The 21,403-nt window shown below is 42.8% G+C and overlaps 1 protein-coding gene across 5 annotated transcripts in view; it reads left to right on the plus strand.

Annotated features, from left to right (window-relative positions):
• LOC110519529 (zinc finger protein OZF-like) overlaps window positions 1-21,403 on the plus strand; it is a 65,879-nt gene that overhangs the window by 35,728 nt on the left and 8,748 nt on the right. For 2 of the 5 annotated variants that reach the window (XM_036981878.1, XM_036981879.1), the window contains exon 3: window positions 4,530-4,778. The exons of 2 other annotated variants lie outside the window; for them this stretch is intronic. In XM_036981878.1, the coding sequence (XP_036837773.1) occupies window positions 4,530-4,778 (249 nt within the window). Of the gene's footprint in view, window positions 1-661; window positions 816-4,529; window positions 4,779-21,403 lie in introns of those variants that run through there. One more of the 5 variants, XM_036981877.1, reaches the window with a different exon arrangement.

Here is a 21,403-nt window from a genome sequence, read left to right on the forward strand (position 1 = left end):
GATATGAATACATACAGTGCCAGACTATTGATATGAATACATACAGTACCAGACTACTGATATGAATACATACAGTACCAGCCTACTGATATGAATACATACAGTACCAGACTACTGATATGAATACATACAGTACCAGACTACTGATATGAATACATACAGTACCAGACTACTGATATGAATACATACAGTACCAGCCTACTGATATGAATACATACAGTACCAGACTACTGATATGAATACATACAGTGAATTCACAATGTATTTAGACCCCATGACTTTTTCCACATTTTTTACGTTACAGCCTTTTTCTAAAATGGATTAAATAAATGTTTCTCATCAATCTACACACAATACGCCATAATGACAAAGCAAAAAAAGGTTTAGAATTGTTTTCACATTTATAAAATATTTACAGAAATAACTAATTTACATAAGTATTCAGACTCTTTGCTAGGAGACTCGACATTGAGCTCAGGTGCATCTTGTTTCCATTGATAATCCTTGAGATATTTCTACAACTTGATTGTTGTCAACAATAATGTTTGTGACAATTTCTCTTATACCACTTTCCGACTCAGGTATGAGGCCGGTAACATCAACAGTGAGGACAAACCCAGCCTGCCTCTCTCCTTCCACACGGAGTCCAAACCTACAGTCACTGGGTCCTGATAATGACAGTGGAGCCCAGTTTGCACTGCAGGATCCAGAGATGACATCAGTGAAGCTTGAAGACTGCAGTCAAACACTGGAGCTGAATGTCAACATTAAAGATGAAGAAGAGGACGAGAAGATTGGGAAATCTGTTAATCATGGTAAGAGCAAATTCTATCTAACTAAGTTTGTTGTTTATTCCAACTTCCCACTGTGCATGATAAGTTGCAGTAGAATGAGTGTGTAGTTACCCTTGTGATGTTGAGTGGATGATACACCTCATAGTTTTCATGATTTATGAGATACTTTAATCGTTTTTTTATTCCCCTTTAGTATTGCATAGCGTTCCTACATGAATACGTACAGGTAGCCTAGTGGTTAGAGCCGGAGATGTGGATGTCGATTATGGCAGCTCCCCGCACCTCTCTGATTCAGAGTGGTTGGGTTAAATGTGGAAGACACATTTCAGTTGAATGCATTCAGTTGTACAACTGACTAGGGATCCCCCTCTCCCATTCAGAAAGTATTTAGACCCCTTGACTTCTTCCTCGTTTTGTTACGTTACAGCCGTATTCTAAATCGATTAAATAAAACAAATTCCTCAATCTACACACAATAACGCATGATGTCAACGCAAACACAGGTTTTTAGAAATGTTTTCACATTTTATACTTAAAAAAACCCAAACTGAAATATCTTATTTACATAAGTATTCAGACCCTTTGCTATGAGACTCGACATTAAGCTCAGGTGCATCCTGTTTCCATTAGATATGTTTCTACAACTTGATTGTTGTCAACCTGTGGTAAATTCAATTGATTGGACATGATTTGGAAAGGCACACACCTGGCTATATACGGTCCCACAGTTGACAGTGCATGTCAGAGCAAAAACCAAGTCATGAGGTCGAAGAAATTGTCCGTAGAGCTCCATGAAAGGAAAAATTCACAAGCTGGTAAAATGGCGGTGCCCAGTCTGTTTGCGTCTCTGGTGCAGCAGAGAGCCCTTTTTACTGCTGTTTTGACGCTAAAAGTTATGATTATGGGTTTTCTACATGTTTAATAATATTCAGACACATTTGTCCGTAGAGCTCCATGAAAGGATTATGTCGAGGCACCGATCTGGGGGAGGCACCGATCTGGGGGAGGCACCGATCTGGGGGAGGGACCGATCTGGGGGAGGGAACCAAAACATTACTGCAGTGTTTATTTGTCTTTTATTTAACTAGGCAAGTCGGTTAAGAACACATTGTTATTATTCACTGACTGCCTAACCCGGACGATGCTGGGTCAATTGTGTGCCGCCCTATGGGACTCCCGATCACGGCCAGTTGAGATACAGCCTGGAATCGAACCCGTGTCTGTAGTGATGCCTCTAGCACTGAGATGCAGTGCCTTCGACCGCTGCGCCACTCGGGAGCCCCTTGAAGCGTTGAAGGTCCCCAAGAACACAGTGACCTCATCATTCATTGTTTTTTTTTAAATGTACACATATTTATTAGTTCCAATTAGGACAATCAACAATTACAGAAATACTATTTTATTTTGGTGCAGCCAGAGGAATTGATTGAAATAGACGAAGGAATTTGGGCAGAATGAGTCATAATGATATTTATTCTACCAATAATAGATACAAGCAATGATGTCCATCTGTTGATGGATTATGTTGCATTCGTTACCATGGGTTCATAATTTGCTGAGCTCGAGCTAATTTCTGGTGTGATTTTTAATACCAAGATATGTGAAACCTTGTTCTGTATTCACAAATAGATGCTGTACAACTGGATTCAGTATCTTGTTTGTTGAGGAAAAGGATGGTAGATTTGGTTTGATTAACTTTAAACCCAAAAAACGGACAAGTTATTAATTAAATTGGAGAGGGAATAGTTATTTAGATCTGTTAGGAATAAGAGGGTATCATCAGCATACAGGTCCACTCTTTGTTCAAAATCTGTTTTAATTCCACTAATTGACGGTTGGGCCCTTACTGCAATGGCAAAGGGTTCTATAGCTAAAAGAAAGAGTCCTGGATTGTCAGGACATCCTTGTCTCGTGCCCCCGAAAAATCTTAATGTTGTGAAATCAAGTTGTTAGTGGCAATGTCTGTAGTGGGGTCGGTATATCATATCTTAATCCATTTACCGAAGTAATTCCCAAATCTCTGAAATAAGACAGCTCAACTCTATGGAATGCTTTTTCTGCATCAAGTGAGAGTATGGCAGTGCACATGTGAAGGTTCCCCTGATACTATGTTTAGTACTCTCCTCACATTGTGAAAACCTTGGTTTTTCACGAAGCCATTTTGGTCTTGGTGTATTAGATATGGGAGCAGTCTATCCAATCTCCTGGCTAAGGCTTTAGCACTAATTCTTGAGTCGGATTTCAGAAGAGAAATTGGTCTAACTTTCACATTTTGTGAAAGTTAGACCTTCCCGACAGTAGTCATGCCTTGTGATTTGGCTACACACAATCCACAGCTAGGATATTTAAAGGTAGGTTACCTGATCCTGTCAAACGGGTTCCCGGAACGAAAGACTACAAAACCGAGAGGTGCGGTTGGATCCGGCTCAAATGAAGCACCAACCTTTTCATATTATGGGGTAGGGCCATCCTAAGGATCCCTGAATAATAAGGACGGTTGCAACAAAGTTTTTTTAATAACTAAACCAAGATAGACCACAGTCGGTCATTTCCAATGGGAACAGATGAGTCATAGTGGGCAGTGCCAAGCCCGAGCTCCTATTGGCGCATTCTAGCGCAAATCCTGCATATTTCTGTTAGGGAACGACTCTGTGAAGAACTTGTGTGCAATAACTCAATTCACCTCAGCGTTCCTTCTAAATAACGTGATTATTTAAAACTTTTGCAAAGCGTGAAGTCTACAAATCTTAGTCCACTCTGTTCACAACAGATTTTAGTTTTGGGAACAGAATTGTATTAAGATCAGATGTTTCATAGATCCATCTTCTCCCACTGCCGGCCAGTGGGCTTCCTCTCACTACCCTATTGTTTTATCTGAGGCTGCACTGTGGTAGTGGGGGAACAGGAAGTTCCAGGCAGGCACATTAATTCTTCAGTGTAAAGAAAGCGGCAGATCAGTGCATTCAAGAAGATAACCTTTTGTGTCCGTTTCTATCTATTACGACAGGTATGTAAAAGCGTGTATAAACTTTCTAATATCAAAACAACATGTCATACCACGCTAGGTAACATCCGTTAAGGTATTATCACGTTTGGTAATGGTTTGTTATTTTTGTGTCAAACCAAGTGAACGTGAAACTGTTTCAAGTCACACAGCTAGAAACAAGGTTTGTCTGAATGGATGTACATAACTTCTTCAAGGTCATTTAATAAAAAATATATTTGAGATTGTTTAGCAAGATATTGGTTTTGTCTGAAATTCACAAGCTGGTACCATGGTGGCACCCATTCTATCTGTGTCAACAGACTTCTGTGCTGGTGCAGAGACAATTTCACGGTCACACTCCAGTTTTGAAGATGAATGTAATGATTATCATGTGTAGTAGTATTCAGACACGTTCAGTTTCTATATTTAGCTGTAAATTATGGAGTGAATGGGAAATACGATTGGTTTTTAATGTGAAGACAGTTATTCAGGAAAATAGTACATAATGCTGCTTAAAACGAACTGCAACCTTGTTTTTGAGTGATTTACGCATTTGGGAAATCTACTATAGGTTAAGTTCATTTACGTTGTACCTAAATATAAACAGTACCGGTATCTATTTCAGTCCAAGTCAAGCACTGAATTAAATAATTGAACCAAAATAAATATAATATATATTTTTGAGAGTAAAGAAAGTGCCTGAACTGTCAAGACAGTAACTTTTTTCCTGTTACTCGTTGTTACTACAGGACGACTAGAATTAAGTCTGAAGCCGGTAACATCCACAGTGACGACAAACCCAGCCTGCCTCTCTCCTTCCACACTGAGTCCAAACCTACAGTCACTGGGTCCTGATTGTGACAGTGGAGCCCAGTTTGCACTGCAGGATCCAGAGATGGCATCAGTGAAGCTGGAAGACTGCAGTCAAACACTGGAGCTGAATGTCAACATTAAAGATGAAGAAGAGGAGGAGAAGATTGGGGAATCTGTTTCTCATGGTAAGAACAGGTTCTATCTAAGTTTGTTGTTCGTTCCCACTTCTCACTGTGCAGGAAAAGTTGCTGTAGAACTGTTTCAGTGAGAAGGTAGATGTTATTTCATGCTACTGAGACTTGCATGGTTTGACACCAGTTTTGTCAGCATTAGTTTTATTAACTGGTCTATCTGGAGTGATCAGAGTGTAGACTAAAGAAGTGAAGTAGACAAACTGCCAGTGTTTTAAAGTTCTATGAAATTAGTCTGTGTAGTTACTAATCCTTGTGATAGTGAGTGGAGGATGATATGAAATTAGTCTGTGTAGTTACTAACCCTTGTGATAGTGAGTGGAGGATGACACGCCCCTTTTTAGCTTTCATCTCTTACCCACTTTTAGAATAGTTTTATTCCCCTGTATTGTACAGCCTACTGACATGAATAATGTCACCCGGTACAGCCAGAAGAGGACTGGCAACCACTCTGGGCCTGGTTCCTCTCTACCTTTCTTTCTTCTGCTTTCAAGGGAGTTTTTCTTCTACATCTGCATTGCTTGCTCTTTGGGGATTTTAGGCTGGGTTTCTGTAAAGCACTTTGACATCTGATGATGTAAAAAGGGCTTCATAATATCGATTTGATTGACATGTATATCATACCAACTGACTGGTTCTTCTGATGTTCTTCACACAGGAGACCACGTTGAGACATTCTCTACATCCAGAGAGAAACAGCAGGAAGATCACAGAGCTAAGAGGTCTCACCACTGCCCACATTGTGAGGAGATTTTCCCAATTCTATCAAAGCTAAAAATACACCTAAAAATACACACAGGAGAGAATCCGTATTCCTGTACTGACTGTGGGAAGAGATTCACAACATCAGGGAATCTGACAGTTCATCAGAGAGTGCACACTGGAGAGAAGCCTTACTCCTGCCCTGACTGTGGAAAGATTTTCTCTCGACTGGGCCACTTAAAAAGACATGAACATATACATACAGGAGTGAAGCCTTACTCCTGCTCTGACTGTGTTAAATGCTACACAACATCAGCTGAGCTAAAACTTCATCAGAGAGTGCACACTGGAGAGAAGCCTTACTCCTGCTCTGACTGTGGAAAGAGTTTCTCTCGACAGGGTTTTTTAAAAGCACATGAACTTATTCATACAGGAGTGAAGCCTTATTCCTGCTCTGACTGTGGGAAGATTTTCTCTCAACTGGGCAACTTAAAAACACATGAACGTATACATACAGGAGTGAAGCCTTACGCCTGCTCTGACTGTGTCAAATGCTTCACAACATCAACTGAGCTAAAAGTCCATCAGAGAACACACACAGGCGAGAAGCCTTACTCCTGCTCTGACTGTGGAAAGAGTATCTCTCTACTGTGCAACTTAAAAACACATGAACGTATACATACAGGAATGAAGCCTTACTCCTGCTCTGACTGTGTAAAATGCTTCACAACATCAGCTGAGCTAAAGGTTCATCAGAGAACACACACAGGTGAGAAGCCTTACTCTTGCTCTGACTGTGGAAAGAGTTTCTCTCAAATGTGCCACTTAAAAAGACACCAAGGTAAACATAAAGGAGAGAAGCCTTACCACTGATCTGACTGTAGAAAATGATTTTAAAAAGCTGAGCTAAAAGGTCATCAGAGAACAGACACAGGAGAGAAGCCTTACTTCTGCTCTTAATTTGGCACGAGTAACTCAAGTAAAAGTATAATGGTATTTGGTTGTAAATATACCTTAGTATCAAAAGTAATCTTGATAAGTGTGTGAATTGGACCATTTTCTGTCCTGCTAATCATAAAAAAATGAAGTTGTGTGTCATGGAAAATGTATGGAGTTAAAAGTATTATTTACTCTAGGAATTTAGTGAAATAAAAGAAAAAGTTGTCAAAAATATCAATAGTAAAGTAAAGAACCCCAAAACTACTTAAGTACTTTACACCACTGCATGCATCCATGCCATGTGGCAGTGTGGTGGTGTGAAGGTGCGGGGTGTGTTTTCAGGGCACACATTGGGCCCCTTGATAAAAGTTGAGTAATGTTTGGAATGCCACAGAATATCTAAACCTCATTGCCAATCAGGTGCATCCCTTCATGGCAGCAGTGTATCCATCTGCAAATTTTCCGCAGGATAATGTCTTATGCCACAAGGTTTGTCCAGGAATGGTTCCAAGAACATTACTTCTTTGTACATCTGTGGGAGGAGATGGAACGAGCTATTCAGAGTAGATCCATTCGCAGCCAACTTGACACAATTGTGGGAAGCATTGGAGTCGACATGGGCCAGCATCCCTGTGGAAAGCACTCAACACCTTGGACAGTCCATGTCCCGACGAATTGAGGCTGCTCTGAGGACAAAGGGGGGGTGCAACTCAATATTAGGAAGGTGTTTCAAATATTTTGTACTAGGGATGCACCGATATGACATTTTTGGCCAATAAGATATCCAATATTTTCCTTGCCAACAAACTACACCGATATTTAAAATGTTAGCGGCCTTTTAAGCGTTCTAATACAGTTAAATAGTTAAAACACGGACGCAGCGTGTCACTACAGTCCCTGGTTTTAATCACGTCCGGATGTGATTGAGAGTCCCATAGGGCTGCGCACAATTGGCCCAGCCTCGTCCGGGGTAAGTCGTTATTGTAAATAAGAATTTGTTCTTAACTAATTTGCCTAGTTAAGTTAAAGTTACACACCACAAACCACACCGACCAAAAAGTTATTTTGTTGGCATTTACGTATGGCAGGCGCAGTTGATTAGCTTATTTCTCGAGACAGTTGTTGGATTGGCGAGAGGAGTGTGTTCATGTTTGCAAGTTTCAAACACCGTTGAAATGGTTGCAGCGGTATGAGAACCAGCACATTCTTGAACATGCAATACGGCTTTCCTCAGTGCGAAATCCTCATCGACCCACTGTGCTGTCAGACTCCGTATACTCATGGGGCTGACATCACTGGTCCAAATATCAGTTGTGAAGCTAATAGCAGTGACACCCATAGATGTGCGTTTTAACAATTCTGTGCAACTCCGGTAGGGCACCATATGAAAAATAGTGTGTTCTGGGGATTGACCAGTCGGCGAAAGCCAACGTCATCCACGACAGAGGACGGTTGATTGTCAAGGGCAATGAATTCCATTATCTTGGCGTTAACGGATTTCGCCTTTGAGTTGTCTCGCTGAAATGTTCTTACTCTTTTCAAATGACTGCTTGACTTGAACTTGTTTAGTTGTTGGAAGTGTGCTCTTAGTATTTTTCTGCTTTTTTCTGTTTAGGGCTGTATTTTTCGTGGCGTCATCTATCCACGTTATATAGGTATGCATGTCAGCTTTAATTAACATCGGTTTTGCACATCGGTGTTAAATTAAACATCGGGCCGAAGTTGGCATTTTTAGCTATTATCGTCAGATTCCGATATGCTCAACGATATATTGTGCATCCCTATCCGTGTATATCATATAAAGATGGTGTAATGATTCGTTTTTAGCATTAGTTTGGGGGGATTATTTTATTACTAAACAACTTTGTTTAATGATGAACAGGCTATGAATCAACTACTTGTGTTTATTAAATTGTATTTTAATAGTAGATTCATTATTTTAGTCATTGATGATGAATGTATTTGAATAACTGTGTTGAAGTTAATTGATCTGGCGGCAGGTAGCCTAGCGGTTAAGAGTGTTGGGCCAGTAACTGAAAGGTCACAGGTTTGAATGGATAAGAACATCTGCTAAATGACAAGAATGTAATTAAAAATTATGTTTGTACATGAATTTATGCTGGGCAACCTCTTTTCTCTTGTGTGAAATTCTCTTAAATGAAATAAACTGTTTGAAGTGAAATACTGTATATACAGTTGAAGTCAGAAGTTTACATACACCTTAGCCAAATGCATTTAAACTCAGTTTTTCACAATTACTGATATTTAATCCAAGTAAAAAATTACGTCTTAGGTTAGTTAGGATCACCACTTTATTTTAAGAAAGTAAAATGTCAGAATAATAGAGTGATTTATTTCAGCTTTTATTTATTTTATCACATTCCCAGTGGGTCAGAAGTTTGCATACACTCAATTAGTATTTGGTAGCATTGACTTTAAATTGTTTAACTTGGATCAAATGTTTCAGGTAGCCTTCCACAAGCTTCCCACAATAAGTTGGGTGAATTTTGGCCCGTTCCTCCTGACAGAGCTGGTGTAACGGGGTCAGGTTTGTAGGCCTCCTTGCTTGCACACGCTTTTTCAGTTCTGGCCAAAAATTTTCTATGGGATTGAGATCAGGGCTTTGTGATGGCCACTCCAATACCTTGACTTTTTTGTCCTTTAAGCTATTTTGCCACAAGTATGCTTGGGATCATTGTCCACTTGGAAGACTCATTTGCGACCAAGCTTTAACTTTCTGACTGATGTCTTGATGTTGCTTCAATATATCCACATAATTTCCCTACCTCATGATGTCATCTATTTTGTGAAGTGCACCAGTCCCTACTTCAGCAAAGCACCCCCACAACATGATGCTGCCACCGCCGTGCTTCATGGTTGGGATGGTGTTCCTCGGCTTGTAAGCCTCCCCCTTTTTCCTCCAAACATAACGATGGTCCTTATGGCCAAACAGTTCTATTTTTGTTTCATCAGACCAGAGAACATTTCTCAGCGAAGTACTATCTTTGTCCCCAAGTGCAGTTGCAAACTATAGTCTGGCTTTTTTTTATGGCGGTTTTGGAGCAGTGGTTTTGGAGCAGTGGCTTCTTCCTTCTTTCTTCCTTGCTGAGCGGCCTTTCAGGTTATGTCGATATGGGACTCGTTTTACTGTGGATATAGATACTTTTGTACCGGTTTCCTCCAGCATCTTCACACGGTCCATTGCTGTTGTTGTGGGATTGATTTGCACTTTTCGCACCAAAGCACGTTCATCTCTAGGAGACAGAACGCGTCTTCTTCCTGAGCGGTATGTCGGCTGCGTGGTCCCGTGGTGTTTATACTTGCGTACTATTGTTTGTACAGATGAACGTGGCTGAGCTATTTGGATTTTCCCATGATGTCAAGCAAAGAGGCACTGAGTTTGAAGGTAGGCCTTGAAATACATCCACAGGTACACCTGGGGGTGGCCCGTCAGGAAGTCCAGGATCCAGTTGCAAAGGTAGGTGTTTAGTCCCAGGGTCCTTAGCTTATTGATGAGCTTTGAGGGCACTTTTGTGTGTAATCATTTAGGCAGGTTGCTTTTGTGTTCTTGGGCACAGGGACTATGGTGGTCTGCTTGAAACATGTTGGTATTACAGACTCAGTCAGGGACATGCTGAAAATGTCAGTGAAGACACCCGGCAGTTGGTCAGCATATGCCCGGAGCACACGTCCTGGTAATCCGTCTGGCCCCGCAGCCTTGTGAATATTGACCTGTTCAAAGATCTTACTCACATCGGCTGCGGAGAATGTGATCACACAGTCGTCCGGAACAGCTGGTGCTCTCATGCGTGTTTTAGTGTTATTTGACTCGAGTTGAGCATAGAAGTAGTTTAGCTTTTCTGGTAGGCTCAAGTCACTGGGCAGCTCTCGGCTGTGCTTCCCTTTGTAGTCTGTAATGGTTTGCAAGCCCTGCCATATCTGACGAGCATTGGAGCTGGTGTAGTACAATTCGATCTTAGTCCTGTATTGATGGTTCGTCGGAGGGCACATCAGGATTTCTTTAAAGTTTTTGGGTTAGTGTGAAAGCGGCAGCATCTAGCCTTCTGTAATCCAGGCAACATCTGCACAATGGCTTCTGGTTGGGGTATGTAAGTACGGTCACTGTGGGGACGACGTCGTCGATGCACTTATTGATAAAGCCAATGACTGATGTGGTGTACTCCTCAATGGCATCGGAAGAATCCCGAAACATATTCCAGTCTGTGCTAGCAAAACAGTCCTGTAGCTTAGCATCTAAACATCACAAATCTGAGGTAAAAAGGATGTGTAATTCCATTAAATGTTATGGGGTGAAAATGCAAGCTTGTGTAAGGTAGTAACAGTAGCACAAAAATGTCCAGATTTGAGAAATTAAAGCATTATACAATAGTTTAATGACAAAATAATTTAACATGCCAATTTGAAATGATGTCATTGTTGCAATAGTTTGTGAGTGGGCAACATATGCTATCTATTTCTCACTCATTTAACTATTGAGAGTTTTTAAAATGCTCTCAACACACAGTTTAACCAGGTGCTCTAAAGCCTCCATAGAGTCTGTGCAGCAGGCTGAACCTTACTAACACAATAGAAGAGGTTGTGCTAGACGTGGGCTATCACATATTCCAGTCTGTGCTAGCAAAACAGTCCTGTAGTTTAGCATCTGATTCATCTGACCATTTTTTTATTGATCTAGTCAATGGTGCTTCCTGCTTTGCTTGTAAGCTCCTGCTTTGATTTCAAAACAACCGCATCAACTCACAACCCTCCATGCTGTAAAAACAGTCCAGTTCAAACTAAATGGCACAGATCAATATATGGCATATATCTATTTACATATAGGCCTACTGCAGCTCTGATTGGTTAGGCCGCACCAGTCTGCGTCGAGTACGGGCTGAGTTGTGCATGTCAACGCAATAGAATCTTACTCTGATGTGTTCTGCCCACAACAAAGTATCTTGCATAGTTAGTTTTGCGTACTAAGTCTTGCATAGTTAGTTTTGCGTACTAAGTCTTGCATAGTTAGTTTTGCGTACTAAGTATTGCATAGTTAGTTTTGCGTACTAAGTCTTGCATAGTTAGTTTTGCGTACTAAGTCTTGCATAGTTCATTTTGTTTTCAGTATATTATATTGAAAGTGGTTAATATTGTGTTGATTCGATCACAGTTGCCACGGTAAAGGGAGAAGTAGTTAAATAACAAGGAAAACTCTAGAAAGTTTAGTGAAGTTCAATCTCATGCCTCTCTCCGTGGGCTGACACTTCTGTGCTGCAGTCCTGGGGGAGTTGCCTCTCTCCGTGGGCTGACACTTCTGTGCTGCAGTCCTGGGGGAGTTGCCTCTCTCCGTGGGCTGACACTTCTGTGCTGCAGTCCTGGGGGAGCTGCCTCTCTCCGTGGGCTGACACTTCTGTGCTGCAGTCCTGGGGGAGTTGCCTCTCTCCGTGGGCTGACACTTCTGTGCTGCAGTCCTGGGGGAGCTGCCTCTCTCCGTGGGCTGACACTTCTGTGCTGCAGTCCTGGGGGAGCTGCCTCTCTCCGTGGGCTGACACTTCTGTGCTGCAGTCCTGGGGGAGCTGCCTCTCTCCGTGGGCTGACACTTCTGTGCTGCAGTCCTGGGGGAGTTGCCTCTCTCCGTGGGCTGACACTTCTGTGCTGCAGTCCTGGGGGAGTTGCCTCTCTCCGTGGGCTGACACTTCTGTGCTGCAGTCCTGGGGGAGCTGCCTCTCTCCGTGGGCTGACACTTCTGTGCTGCAGTCCTGGGGGAGTTGCCTCTCTCCGTGGGCTGACACTTCTGTGCTGCAGTCCTGGGGGAGCTGCCTCTCTCCGTGGGCTGACACTTCTGTGCTGCAGTCCTGGGGGAGCTGCCTCTCTCCGTGGGCTGACACTTCTGTGCTGCAGTCCTGGGGGAGTTGCCTCTCTCCGTGGGCTGACACTTCTGTGCTGCAGTCCTGGGGGAGTTGCCTCTCTCCGTGGGCTGACACTTCTGTGCTGCAGTCCTGGGGGAGCTGCCTCTCTCCGTGGGCTGACACTTCTGTGCTGCAGTCCTGGGGGAGTTGCCTCTCTCCGTGGGCTGACACTTCTGTGCTGCAGTCCTGGGGGAGCTGCCTCTCTCCGTGGGCTGACACTTCTGTGCTGCAGTCCTGGGGGAGCTGCCTCTCTCCGTGGGCTGACACTTCTGTGCTGCAGTCCTGGGGAGCTGCGCGTCAGCCTCTGAGTTACTGCGTGCCCAAGTGCAGTTTGGAGGGAACGTTGGTGTCAACTGTAGGGGTGCCCATGTTGCTGGGGATTGGAAATGTCCAGTGCGAGAGAAGCAGGTTGAGATTGTCCAGAGTCACAGTAGTGCAGAAGGTGTCATATGCTGAAGCAGTGAAGAAAGTAGAGGAGATTGGGTCAAAGGTGAGGGATCCTGAATGAGATTTGACTTCAGAAGAGTTACAGTGTGTGTTGAGTGTTGGTGTCCCGTCCTCCCAGGTCGTTGTCATGGTGCAGGAGCAGATAGGGTCAAAGTAGTGGAATGGGGTAGTGGATTTTTAATTGTGTGTAGGGTAAGTTGGAAGAGTGGTATTTAAAAATATTTTATTTTTATTTTACCCTCTTTTCTCCCCAATTTCGTGGTATCCAATTGGTAGTTAGTCTTGTCCCATCGCTGCAACTCCCTTACAGACTCGGGAGAGGCGAAGGTCGAGAACCGTGCGTCCTCCAAAACACAACCCAGCCAAGCCACACTGCTCGCATAACCCGGAAGCCAGCCGCACCAATGTATCTCTGAGCCTCTCTCTACACCTGGCGACCATGTCAGCATGCATTGCGCCCGGCCCGCCACATCGCGCTAGTGCATGATGGGACAAGGGGGGCAATTGTGCAGCATTTGGTGGATGCCAGGTGCAGAGAGAGGCTCAGAGATATAGAATCAGTCATGATGTATCATATGCAGAGGCTGTAAGACAGATTGGTGGAACTACATTGTGGACTGATGGAGCTTCCATGGCTGGCCCCGTAGTAAGAGGACCTACCATCAGACTGATGGAGCTTCCATGGCTGGTCCAGTTGTAAGAGGACCTACTGTCAGACTGATGGAGCTTCCATGGCTGGTCCTGTAGTAAGAGGACCTACTGTCAGACTGATGGAGCTTCCATGGCTGGTCCGGTACTAAGTAGACCTACTGTCAGACTGATGGAGCTTCCATGGCTGGTCCTGTATTAAGAGGACCTACTGTCAGACTGATGGAGCTTCCATGGCTGGTCCGGTACTAAGTAGACCTACTGTCAGACTGATGGAGCTTCCATGGCTGGTCCCGTACTAAGTAGACCTACTGTCAGACTGATGGAGCTTCCATGGCTGGTACGGTACTAAGTGGACCTACTGTCAGACTGATGGAGCTTCCATGGCTGGTCCAGTATTAAGTGGACCTACTGTCAGACTGATGGAGCTTCCATGGCTGGTCCAGTATTAAGAGGACCTACTGTCAGACTGATGGAGCTTCCATGGTTGGTCCTGTAGTAAGTAGACATACTGTCAAGGCTGGTGCTTCTGCTGGTCCCAACCTATTGCACATTCCCTAAATACTACTCTCCCTCTCTATGTTTTAGCACAACCCTATGTTCCACTATAACTATGTTTAAATATCCATCATTGTAATGTATGTAGGAGGGATCTTAGACCAACACTTACAAACCCTCCAGTGTATGAGTCTCATAGTGTTTACTGGAACAGAAGCAGACACACCCGGTGGCTCTCCAGGAACAGGGTTGGTGGCCAATGCCCTACATACCATGACAGGTCAGGAAAGCCTGATCCCTAGTATGGGCAGACCTACTATATTTAATAGCACAAATAGAGTCTCTTGTTATTGTGGTGTTGATCTGGGCCTGAACTCAGAGCCCAGGGTCTTGGTTCATTGGCACAAATCCCTGAAAACCTCAATAAACCCCTAGTAGATCTTATTGTGTAGATCTGGAAGTATTGGATAGGTGTAAGCAATATGCTGGTAGCTCCATCTGGAACTCTGCTAGGCCAGGTGGGATTAAGGAAATGTCCTGTTGTGGTGTTTTTTGTATTTGAAATTGGTATTGGTACACACTGTTGTTGGGTTGCTAGCTACAGTAGCTAGGTCTCAAAACGAGCTTGCTGGAGCTCTGATCTTTACTCTGCAAGACACTACTTATCTCTGCAATATAGATACAGGCAATTAGTTAGGTATACATGCAGGTAAATATAATACATATAACTATTTGCCTTGTTAACACATTAAATATGCACTATCTATCTCTCTTTCTCTCTCTATATATATACATCTATCTATCCCCATTTCTGATGATCCATTGATGTCATCCATGATGTCTTACTAGTACAATGTGTTACTATTTTCTTTATCTATTTGTTAATTTTCTTATTTTTTTAACTGCATTGTTGGGAAGGGCTGGTAAGTAAGTATTTCATGGTAAGGTATACGGTTGTTGTATACGGCGCGTGTGACAAATACAATTTGATTTGATGGCGGTGTCGCAAGCTACATGCAAAAACGTAAGAAAATCGTTAGGACCAATGAGAGTAGAGCTACTGAGTTTGGTGTCACAAACACTTGTCCATATATGGTATTGCGTTGGCAGCCATATTGGATTTCTATGGAGTGATGTCCTTGCAACCGGGAAACGTTAAACCTCCTATTCGGGGTTGCCATGTTTGCAGTTTTCCTGTGAGCTACTTGGAAAACGATGTCGGGTGAAAATGTAATGGTGGCGGGTTGCGGGTTTTTGGGCTACTTCTTAATTGCACCGCAGCCGCTATAGCATTTTCCTTTAAAATATTTATTTCAATGTGACCTGCTGCTGACTATTAGGCAGTGAGGCAGTCTGTTGCTGAGCAAGTGGGTGGTGGGGAGTATGAGGGCCGGAGGCCGAGGTGTGTGTGGTTTGAGGCTGAGCGCTGCAGCAGGCAGCTGAGTAACGTGAGTGACGCCTTGATAGCATCATCTGGATATGTGTGCAACAAGAGTTCAACATTCACCTTCTGCTACCATTTCTGTCAAACCGTTTACGCATACAGTTTTACTCACACGTTCGATACATTCAACACCACACATAACGCACTGCAACTGCAACGCAATGCTGCAAGGCAAACAAAGCGTTCCATTGGAAACAAGTTGTACTTCTGGTGTACAAATTCACTGTCGGTGTGATCGAGGCGTGAGAGGAGACATAACGGTACGCGCGAAAACCATATAAAGCGAAGGGTTTTAAGCATACTCAGTTCTTGGATCTCGAGCGGGACATTTTAAATATAAATTATGGAACTCCCTCGCGTGCTTCTGTTACGGAAAAGTCCACAATGAAACTGATATTAAATGTGGAGAATGATACATATGTTAGCCATTAAGTAGCCTATTAATTTGTATGCCTATGTAAGCTACTGTAGCCTACCATTTCATACAATAAACATGTTGAGATGACGATATCACTGGAGTCATTGCAAATACATTTGTGCCACTTGTGTAGCCTACCTGGAGCTGTCGAACGGATTTAATCCATAGCCTATAACTTCAGTTTATTGTTCTTGTAGCCTTGTGTAATTATGCAATTATTAATGGCCATGTTTAGTTAATGAAATAGGAAGTTATCAGTTGTGATTATGGGCACAGTTCTATCAGCTGTTGCTAGAATGCATTAGATTGAAGGTAATAGTCAGTCAGATTAGGCTACAGGTAAATATACACATTATTAATATATGATTCAGTGATTGAAATTCAAGACCCCGTCCTCAGTAGTTTATTCCAGGAGGCCATTGGGCAACAGAACCATTTCTTACGTAACAATCGCCTCGCTATTCATGTTAACTAAATGCTCTGTCAATTTGAACTAAGCAAGCTGCTAAATCATTCATCTTATATATTGCCTAGGCTACTGTGGGCTATCTGGCTATATACTACTTGCATCTAGCTAACCAAACCATGGCAAAGTTGAATTACAATCATAAACCCAGACTTTAGTCAGTAAGCCTAGCCTATGCATATTTGAAATGACAAGTTAATAGCCTTCATTGTAAAGGGTTTAAGTCAATATCCTAATTCGTTTTTTGAAGTTCGTCCAAGTGTTTCTTGCACAGAGATCTCGAGATCCTCTGTCCAACTTTCATCCCTCAAACTCTCCTGTTGGATTGATCAATAGTTATGCACATGCGCACAAGGGATTTATTTACAATCATAGCAGTTAAATCTACATCCAATGACTGAAAATGATCTGGCGAGTTTAATAAGAGCGAATTGTCTTTAGTCTTGAGACATATTCAAATTCCTTTATTAGTCATGTTAGCTTGCAATAATTATTATTTTGATGGAAAACCAAATGTAACTTCTTACGTCGATATTCCTTCTTAATTCGCTCCATAACGTTGTGGAAAAGGCGATAACTATGGCAAAATGTGTCAACTCCTCTCTTGCGGCTGAAAAAAAATCGGCACGTTTCAGGCCTTGTGGACGGGTTTTGATCATTGGGCTAGACATTTTGTATACACCTGGCAACCCCGATCGCATTCTTCAGAATAAAGAAACGCCATAACTGTGCTGTCAAGAGGATAACTTTTGTGTCCGTTTCTCTTCATTACTGAAGGTATGCGATAGTAAGTTTAAACAGTCTAACATCGAAAGAACGTCATAACATGCTAGATAACAAATCCTTCCGGTTTTATGCGTTATTGTTTGTGTCAAACCCAGTGAGTGAAAAACGTGATAAAAAAAACTATTTTACATGTCACGTAGACATGGGTGAATGTACATAATTTCGACAAGGTCATTTCATAAAGAATCTATTTGAGATTTTTTTTGTTCGTTTTTACATGTTATTGGTTTTGTGTAAAATGAAGCTCCTGAGTTGGTAAAATGGCGGCGTCCACTCTGTCTGCGGAGGAGCCCCTCGACTTCTTTTGGAAGTCTATTTTGGGGGTCTTCTTTGGTGCGGACCGGCGGGCTGGATTTCAAAATCCACGGACCGGACCAAACTTATCAAATTATAGACGTTTATGTTTTACAATTTCGGCCGACCCTTGGCTTGGCCCAAACATTTGACTGGACCGAATTCATGCAGCTTTAAATAGAGGGGTCCAGCTGCAACGTCATCTCTCAGAGCAGTCGCCCCTCATGGTCTCTGTGCTGCCTGCCCACTACCGCTAGGTCGTCTATCGATGCAGTGCGTCTCTTAGGAAAAGTGGGGGTTTCGAAAGGTGCCACTCAATACCTCGTTTGGGTTGTCAGACTTTAGTCATGATCTGCAGAAATGACAGTAAGGAATTTCAGTTATGCAAAAAAAAATAAAACTCTTCACTCACTGAACTGTATCTTTGAACTTTACCTACCTAACCGTAGTTAAGTTGTTCGTAAATGTAAATGCTAGCTAACGTTAGCTACCTTATAAAACACATTTATTTTACTATGTATTATTTGTTATTGAATATTTTAACACCCACTTCTCCTGATATTGTTCCTTTGGAAAGGCCCACTTCTCCTTTGTATCGTTCCTTTGGAAACGCCCACTTCTCCATATATCGTTCCTTTGGAAACGCCCACGTCTCCATATATAGTTCCTTTGGAAACGCCCACTTAACCTGAGAGATGCACTGCACTGAGATGACATATCAGTAGGTGGCAGGCAGCATCGAGACTCTGACAGATGATGTCACAGCTGGACCCTACTGGCTTTAGGGTTTGTTTGTAAATGTACTCTATAGTGCGCTCGGGGGCGTTGGTAAATTCAGAGGACTGTCAGCTTGTCTGCGTTTCGCTCAGTAAGCAGGCAGTAAGGGGGCAGCAGTAGAGACGGACAGTTTCACACAGTCACACTACAGTTTGGAAGCTGAATGTAATGATTATCAGTTTTCTACATGTGTAGTAATATTCAGAGATATTCAGTTGTTTCCGTCTTTATTTATAAATGTTACTATGGTGTGAACGGGAAATACAAGAGATTTTTGTTAGTTGAAATAATATGTCGGAGACATGGTTGTTCAGGGAAATAGTTCATACTACTGCCTAAAACAAACGGCAACCTAAATGGTTTTTGAGTCATTTATGGATTTATGTGAATTGAGGAAATCTACTATAGGTTAAGAGTACTTACGTTGTGTCCTTTATAGTGTGTACTTTGTGTCTAATGGGAATGAATGTTGAGTTGTCAATGCTTAGCTACCTGATCTATTGAAATGAGAATTTAATTAAAAAACATATAATATATTTTTAGAGAATAAAGAAAGTGCCAGAACTGTCAAGGCAATAACTTTTGTGTTTGTTTCTCTTTATTACTACAGGACGACTCAGGTCAAGTCTGAGGCCAGTAACATCAACAGTGAAGACAAACCCTACAGTCACTGGGTCCTGATTGTGACAGTGGAGCCCAGTTTGCACTGGAGGATCCAGAGATGGCATCAGTGAAGCTGGAGGACTACAGTCAAACACTGGAGCTGAATGTCAACATTAAAGATGAAGAAGAGGAGGAGGAGAAGATTGGGACATCTGTTTCTCATGGTAAAAGCAGGTTCTACCTAACTAAGTTTGTTGTTCATTCCAACTTCCCACTGTGTATGAAAAATTGCAGTAGAACTGTTTCATGATGAACTGTTTCAATGAGAAGGTAGATGTTATTTCATGCTACTGAGACTTGGTGGTTTGACACCAGTATTGTCAGCATTTGTTTTATTCACTGGGCTGTCTGGAGTGATCAGAGAGCAGACTAAAGAAGTGAAGTAGACAAACTGCCAGTGTTTTAAAGTTCTATGAAATTAGTCTGTATAGTTTCTAACCCTTGTGATAGTGAGTAGAGGATGATATAGATCATACTTTTCATGATTTATGAGATACTTTTAGAATACTTTTCATTCCCCAATATTTTATTCCCCATTTGTATTGCACAGCGTACTGATATGAATACGTACAGTACCAGCCTACTGATATGAATACATACAGTACCAGCCTACTGATATGAACACATACAGTACCAGCCTACTGATATGAATACATACAGTACCAGACTACTGATATGAATACATACACTACCAGACTACTGATATGAATACATACAGTAACTACATACAGTAAGATTGGTAAATCTGTTAATCATGGTAAAAGCAGGTTCAAACTATTCTGTAATTCTGACATTACACATCCCTGCCAAATTCGGACTGCACAGCAGTGGTCGTTTTGTACATGTTTACACTGACATTTGAGTCATTTAGCAGACGCTGTTATCCAGAGCGACTTATCTTCATCAGTTCATTCATGTTAAGATAGCTTGTTGAGACAACCACATGTCATAGTAAATAAACTCAGTAAAAAAAAGAAACGTCCCTTTTTCAGGACCCTGTCTTTCAAAGATCAGTCGTAAAAATCCAAATAACTTCACAGATCTCCATTGTAAAGGGTTTAAACACTGTTTCCCATGCTTGTTCAATGAACCATAAACAATTAATGAACATGCACCTGTGGATTGATCGTTAAGGCACTAACAGCTTACAGATGGTAGGCAATTAAGGTCACAGTTATGAAAACTTAGGACACTAAAGAGGCCTTTCCACTGACTCTGAAAAACATCAAAATAAAGATGCCCAGGGTCCCTACTCATCTGCGTGAATGTGCCTTAGGCATGCTGCAAGGAGGCATGAGGACTGCAGATGTGGCCAGGGCAATAAATTGCCATGTCCGTACTGTGAGACGCCTAAGACAGCGCTACAGGGAGACAGGATGGACAGCTGATCTTCCTCGCAGTGGCAGACCACGTGTGACAACACAGGATCGGTACATCCGAACATCACACCTGCGGGACTGGTACAGGATGGCAACAACAACTGCCCGAGTTAAACCAGGAACGCACAATCCCTGCATCAGTGCTCAGATGCTCAGACTGTCCGCAATAGGCTGAGGCTGGACTGAGGGCTTGTAGGCCTGTTGTAAGGCAGGTCCTCACCAGACATCACCGTCACAAACCCACCGTCACTGGATCAGACAGGACTGGCGAAAAGTGCTCTTCCCTGACGAGTCACGGTTTTGTCTCACCAGGGGTGATGGTCGGATTCGCGTTTATCGAAGGAATGAGCATTACACAGAGGCCTGTACTCTGGAGCGGGATCGATTTGGAGGTGGAGGGTCCATCATGGTCTGGGGCGGTGTGTCACAGCATCATCGGACTGAGCTTGTTGTCATTGCAGGCAATGTCAGCGCTATGCGTTACAGGGAAGACATCCTCCTCCTTCATGTGGTACCCCTCATGCAGGCTCATCCTGACATGACCCTCCTGCATGACAATGCCACCAGCCATACTGCTCGTTCTGTGCGTGATTTCCTGCAAGACCGGAATGTCAGTGTTCTGCCATGGCCAGCGTGTTCTGTGTTACTGTAATTTAAATATACCAATGTTTTTTCATTAATTGAATTCCCTTAATCTATTTAATGAGAATTTGTAAGATTCTTGTTTGCATAAAATAGACAGAGACCAGTCTTATCAATAATAGGTAACAGAATTTATTCTCGGCGCGCGCTGCCACGTTACCACGAGTAACAGTTTATATACAATAACATGACGTCATTTCATTGCTCCTAAAATGAATCTCCTCCTCCAGACCGGGTCAAAGGGAACGTTAAATGGTATAGTGGCCTCTAAGCTTATCACTAAGCTATGGACCCTGGAACTGAACATCTCCCTCTGCAATTGGATCCTGGACTTCCTGACGGCCCGCCCCCAGGTGGTGAGGGTAGGCAATAACAAATCCGCCACGCTGACCCTTAACACGGGGCCCCCTCTGGGATCCATGCTTAGTCCCCTCCTGTACTCCCTGTTCACCCAAGACTGCATGAGCATTAAGTTTGCCGACGACACGACAGTGGAAGGCCTGATCACCGACAATGACAAGACCGCTTATAGGGAAGAGGTTAGAGACCTGGCAGTGTGCTGCAAGACAAAGGAGCTGATCATGGACTACAGGAAAAGGAGGGCCAAGCA

This window comes from Oncorhynchus mykiss, chromosome 7 (assembly GCF_013265735.2).
Source record: "Oncorhynchus mykiss isolate Arlee chromosome 7, USDA_OmykA_1.1, whole genome shotgun sequence".
Classification (NCBI taxonomy): domain Eukaryota; kingdom Metazoa; phylum Chordata; class Actinopteri; order Salmoniformes; family Salmonidae; genus Oncorhynchus; species Oncorhynchus mykiss.